This window comes from Taudactylus pleione, unplaced genomic scaffold (assembly GCF_031769625.1).
Source record: "Taudactylus pleione unplaced genomic scaffold, aTauple2 ptg000116l, whole genome shotgun sequence".
Classification (NCBI taxonomy): Eukaryota; Metazoa; Chordata; class Amphibia; order Anura; family Myobatrachidae; genus Taudactylus; species Taudactylus pleione.
In genome coordinates this window covers 2,695,538-2,701,537 of record NW_028284518.1, presented here as the reverse complement: position 1 = coordinate 2,701,537, position 6,000 = coordinate 2,695,538, and the positions used below count along the sequence as shown (strand labels likewise).

Genomic DNA, 6,000 nt, shown 5'->3' with positions numbered 1-6,000 from the left:
AAAACCCCATAGTGACCATACAAAGCCTGTGGGCAACCAATTGGATGACTGTTCCCAGGTAAAACAAACAACTGTTATAATTATTTTCCCACTTCTGTCTGATCACAATAATACCACAGGAGGCTTTTGGAAAAATTAAAGTGTACAGTACGAAAGGTGAAGACTGGATCTGTATTTCTGCTCACCTTCCACAGACCTGCAGATAAGTAATTTTCCACGCTAATGAAATCTGAGGGGGCAGATAAAGAACACACAAAATATTCAATGACAAAAAACCTTTTCATTTCTCTTAAATTAGCAAGTAATGCATGTTAATAATAAACTGCATCATTCAGAGTCAGGGGAGGTTTTACATCATCATAACATAAAAAAAACCAGCAGAACTGGAATTAATGTTCCTTCATAATCTCTATCTCCACACGAAGTGCTGTGGGTGTTCTTTACCTGGAACCCACTGTACTATCTCACTTTTTAGCAGAGGACAGGAAAAGGGTCGATAATATAGGTGAGTACTGTCATTGTTTATGCAATTCATTATTCACAAAATAACACTGACAATCTGTGTCGAGATATTTCTTTTAAACAAGCAAATAAGTACAGTATGTGCTTTCATTTTCCTTTTTTGGGGGGGGCAAACGATCACTGAAAGACAGTAGGACAGTTTGCATTTTTTATATAAATCCTTCATTTATTTTTAATTGAATTCACTGACACTGAGCCATACACCTGTACAGCATGCTGTATCTAAAGGTGCGTAAACACTTGGCAATATTACTGAGCGATTGCACGATTACGACATCGTAATCATGCAATCGCTCAGTAATCGTGCACAAATCATGCACTATAATGTCGTAAATGACCAGCGATGCGCGCTCCCGCTGGTCGTTTCCTACATCTATCATCGCCTGAACATACAGGTCAATCTGCCGATAACGACAGATTGGCCATGTTCAGGAATGAAAGAGGGTGCCTACACTGAACGACACATCATTCAGTGTAGGCACTACAGGGGATCAGTAACGACTGTACGATTACGGTGCTTCTTTCTGCAAGATGCTTCATAGAAAAGATAAGTAACAGCTGAACTAGCAGAGAAATTTATTAACTAAAGATGCAAATATATACAGTATACTAATAAAAAAATGGGGTTATTGGTCATCCTATTTGGAAACTAAAGTATATAATGAATTACTGTGACTGAAACAAAACAAGGAGTAGATGTGCAAGCATTCTTTGCCCCTTCGTTTTAAAATCCTAAATAAGTTTATCTGAAGGGGCGGTGATTTTCTCCTTGAAGGTGAGAGACATTGAAGCAATGGCGGTAAAGGGACTCTGTTGCCATGGTTACATCTACTAGCCATTTTTATCAGTTGATCACAGGAAGTTGGTCTGATGCTATGCATTATTCATCTCAGTCCCAGTCATAGGATCAAAATTGTTCTTTATGCTGAGAAATTTTTTCAATGACTGAAGAAGCCTGGCTTTGGAGCAGTTTTCAGGGACTGTCATCACCACATGATATTTGGCAGTAAGTATTGTTTAATTTTAAACCTTCCTTTTTAAAGATTGTCACAAAAAATATTGTATGATGAAGAAGTTATTTGCACGTTGCTATTGCAGCTATAGAACAGAATGTCTACAATAAGCTGTATGGGGCAATTTTAGTATGCTTACATTCTTCATTTGCCTACTTTGCTTTATGTATTTTACCTGTAAGTGCCCTGTATATGTAACCATGGTTGTACTGTGGTTTGTTACCTCTTGTACCCTGCAGCTTGCCTATATGTGTATTTATAAGTAGAAAACATGCAATAGGCTGACACAGACATATTGAGATACGTACAGTATGTCAGAACATGATTTTACATAACTGACACAGTTACAGTACGAGTGACTGCAGTGATGCACTTGTGTTAGTAGATTATGTACACAGGTATGATTGCTTCATGGGAAGATCAGTATTGCTAGCAGCAGTGTGTTTCATTGTGCTGACATCTTTTAGACCTGTACCAGCAGTGTAACTGCTGGGAATCATTCACAGAATCATTAATCCTCTTACGTTCCAATAAGACCTAGAGAAAATGATAAAATATTGATTTGTTGATGTGTAATTAGTTTAGAGCAATATGGTTACTGTTGTAAAACATTTCCATGTTTTTAAATTCATATTCGCACTAGAAAATGAGTGTTATTAGCTAATTGCTTCAATACTGTGACAGGCTACTACAACTAGATAGCTTATATAAAGATCTTTTCCATGGTTATGGCACAGCAATGAGAATTTGCACTTAATTCATGTTAATTAGAATTAATAAAGTGGGAATATTATTAATATAATTATTTTTGCTAACATTTAGTAGCTCAGACATATTACCCATCAATTTACAGAGTCCCTTTCCCAAAGGAGCTTCCCTATCACATGGACACAGTTACAGATATACAAATGAATACATTGCTAAGCCAGTTAACCTTTCAGTATGTTTTTGGATTGTGAGAAAAAACCGGAGTACCTGAAGGAAACCCTGCAAACACTTGGAAAACATACAAACTCCACACATAATTGGTTGTTTTTCAGTACCAAAAAAGTGTCCTAAATATATTAATAATATATTCAGAAATAATGTGAATCGAATACATTTAAAATTTATAAATACATTTTATCAGTAACTTATTAATATGTATTGGGCATAATGTATAGCATTTATTTTAAAAAACTATATAATAGAAGTTTGATATATTTTACCCCTTTTACACCAGAGCAAAAACTTGGGTTATTGCTGGGTCTACCCAGGTCGCAGCTTAATGTAAAAGGGTCCCTGAAAAATAACCTGGGTTAAGTGACCCAGCATTCCAAACCAGGTAGCTAATAGGGTTGGACCCAGGATGGACCTGGGTAATGGTGCAGTGTAAATGGCGCAACCTGGTTTATTCGACCTGGGTCATGCCTAAAATGAGCTGATTGGTGGTTGTGGAGCAGAAATCTCCCACTTTTTATGACCTCACAAGTTTAGCAGGGCAGACCCAGGTTCAGTGTGAATGGGTCTGACTTGAGAATAACCTAATCGGTGTCTGACCTGGGTTGGAACCATGTCTGAAAACCTAGGTCAGATCCAGTCTTTTGGTGGAAAAGAGGTATAAGTGATATAACCCTATGCTTACAACAGAAACATTAAAGAGGCACAGCAAGAAAACCCTATGCCTGTATTGATGGTAATATAATGACTTTTGTGAAAAAGCGATTATTACTTGGGATGATGAGGTGATTTTGTCAGAAATATACATCACTACAGATACTGTAGCTGTATAGCTGCAATTATATGTGTCCGGCTGTGTGGTGAGAAAGGATAATGTAATTTTATTGTTCAAATCAGTTAGAAATGGTGACTCATGGCACATTTGGAGGAATTCAATACTTTCAATGCGTCACTGCTAGCTGCATATATATAAAGCAAGTGCCCAGTCTGAAAGTCAGTATATTATAAATCTGAAAATAAGCTGTTCAATAATGAAATAAAAATTAATGAGAACGTCATTCTAAAGGAAAACAAGAAAAGTTACAAGTTAATAAGGGCATAGTTACCAAAAAACACATATATAATGCGGTTGTGGCATGAAAATTTTGCCCCCAATCTCGCAATGCAGTCATGAAAATGACTGCTTGCATTACCAAAGTTGTAGTGCTGTAGCAGAGCTTCTGAAGAAGATACTGCTATCACGCTCTTCTGGATTCAGCGTCGGTGAGTGTACTGCTGTGACTTTGATGGAGAGGGATTATCCAGTAGATTTTGCGAAAAGAGTAGCCCATAGGCTACTATTGGCTAACGTCATCTTCAGATGGCATTAGCTGCCTGGGCCAAGCTCCATAATGCTTGGTAAATCAGACAACATAGCCTGTGGGGGGATGTAGTAATGATGCCAGTTGCCGGAGCTCTGAATGCCAGTATCCTGACCGCTGACATGCCGACAGTAAGTATTTGGGTTAGGGGCTCAGCACTAAGGGGAGGGTTAGGGTTTGGCTGTGGGGGGCAAGGGTTAGGTTTAGGCTGCGTGACGGAAGAGTTAGGTTTAGGCTGCAGGGGGGTTAGGTTTAGGCTGCAGGGAGGGAGGGTTAGAGGTTGGTAAGATTAGTATACTTACCTGGTTGTGTCGGGATTATAACCCAGTCAGGATTCTGAGCATTGGGATCCTGAGCACCGGCATCCTGTACCCAACCCCCTGTAGGTGCTACTTAACGGTTGGAAATGAAGGAACCATGGTAGATATCTGAAATATCTACTGCATTCCTTATTCCTAAAATCCTGAGGATGTTTTATATTTGTGGGTACCTCACGAATATACTGTAATAAATATGAAGTTGTAAATGTGTTACTACATTATTGCCTTTTCAAATTATTTCTGATATCCATATACTGTAAGTATTATAATCCATGTCTAACAACAATACAAAGCATTGTACATAGTTGTAACCATTACCTGGTCTGAGGGTACCAATGCTGGCCAAATATTTTACAGGGACTGAGGGGCAGGCATGATAAGGAGTAGTGGGATTAGGCATGAGGGGGGCGCATATGAAAAAAGAAAAATATTTCTGAAAAACCCCTAAAAGAGGCAGCAGGAAAAAAAGGCTATAGTCATAGAAGGCGTGATGTGCGTGGTCTTGGTATGTATGATGAGAGTGTTATCAGTGGTGGGTGACTGAGAAGACCCCAGCACATATGGATGATTAATTTCCTCTTTGATGTGTGAACCTGATTAAGTAGAATGCAACCATGGGAAATAGTGTAATAATTATAGGCTGACAACCATTCTTGCTTTGAATTATTATTGCAGACTTTCACTTACAGTCATCACACATTCTACAAATAGCATTTTTCTTTGTATCAACTTACGAAATCAAGTGTCTGTCCCTTGGGCCTCAATGTCATTTGTTTACCAAGGCACCCTGTTATGATTAGGAGGAGCCCAGCAGATGTTGCCATTGGGAACATACTGAATGATTCGGTGATCACCCGATCTCACCATATGTCTCAATGTAAAGTGCTTCAACTGTACATGGTCCCAAAATACTAAAAATTTCCTATAACAGCAAAAACATAGTTTATCTCTTAATTAAATTAAATTAACTTAAACGCTTGTTCATGGAATGTTTTTCTTTCTATAGGGTTTCGATGATAAATTGACTGCTTTCAGCTATCTAAAGATGACGAACTTTTTGGATGTGGATTCTATACCAAGGCTTTTATTCAGCCAAGGAGCTCAAGGTAACATTGCTTTTAGAAGAATAAAACACTTTTGTTGAAATTTAATTTTATTCTTAAACATTGATGCTCTTATAAACCAATTAAATTGTTGTTGATATTCACACTCCAGCTAGTTGCGCAGATACCCATGTAACATTTTGTGTTTCCCCAGGCTCTAGAATACAACTGCATTTAGTTTTCTTACTGGAAAATATTTATGTTCATTGATTACTATATTAGTATTGCAATTTTAAATTTATTTTGTGTAATTATCTGATTGCCCAAGAAAGTAATTATACCAACACATTCAGAGCCTCTGCCAGAAACGACATTGCTGTTTTTCCTCACACTGACAATATGTGGGTGTAAGAGAAGTAGTGGAACATTGTCTGTATTAAAGTGCTGCATGTGTCATGCAGATGACAGCAGCACCAGGGGAAAAGCAACTAAACTGTCATATGCTAAAAAATAAATGGCAAAATTTATATTTTACAGAATCTGTCGTTCGTTCACTCCTTGAACAAATGTGTGAAATAATGTTTCCATGTTTAATGATAACCTGATTTGTCTTTTATAAGACGCTCACGTTTCCAGCTTCAGGGTCAATTATGAAGTTCACTGGTTAGTCTATGCAGTCTTTATACAGTATGTCAGTGGATACCAGACTACTTTTGAATTTACACTAAACTTACATTGAGATCTATGGGCCTGATTCAGCAAGCAACGCACGGATGCAGACGCACGCAATTGGTCGATAGTT

General features: G+C 37.9%; 1 protein-coding gene across 2 annotated transcripts in view; it reads left to right on the top strand.

The window, feature by feature from the left end:
* The first annotated feature begins 1,451 nt into the window (after positions 1 to 1,451).
* The window catches only part of PHACTR1 (phosphatase and actin regulator 1), a 378,024-nt gene continuing 373,475 nt past the window's right edge, over positions 1,452 to 6,000 (top strand). For both annotated transcript variants that reach the window (XM_088471646.1, XM_088471643.1), the window contains exons 1-2: positions 1,452 to 1,528; positions 5,162 to 5,261. In XM_088471646.1, coding sequence (XP_088327772.1) covers positions 5,201 to 5,261 — 61 coding nt within the window. In that variant the 5' untranslated portion in view covers positions 1,452 to 1,528; positions 5,162 to 5,200. The remainder of the gene's footprint in view (positions 1,529 to 5,161; positions 5,262 to 6,000) is intronic.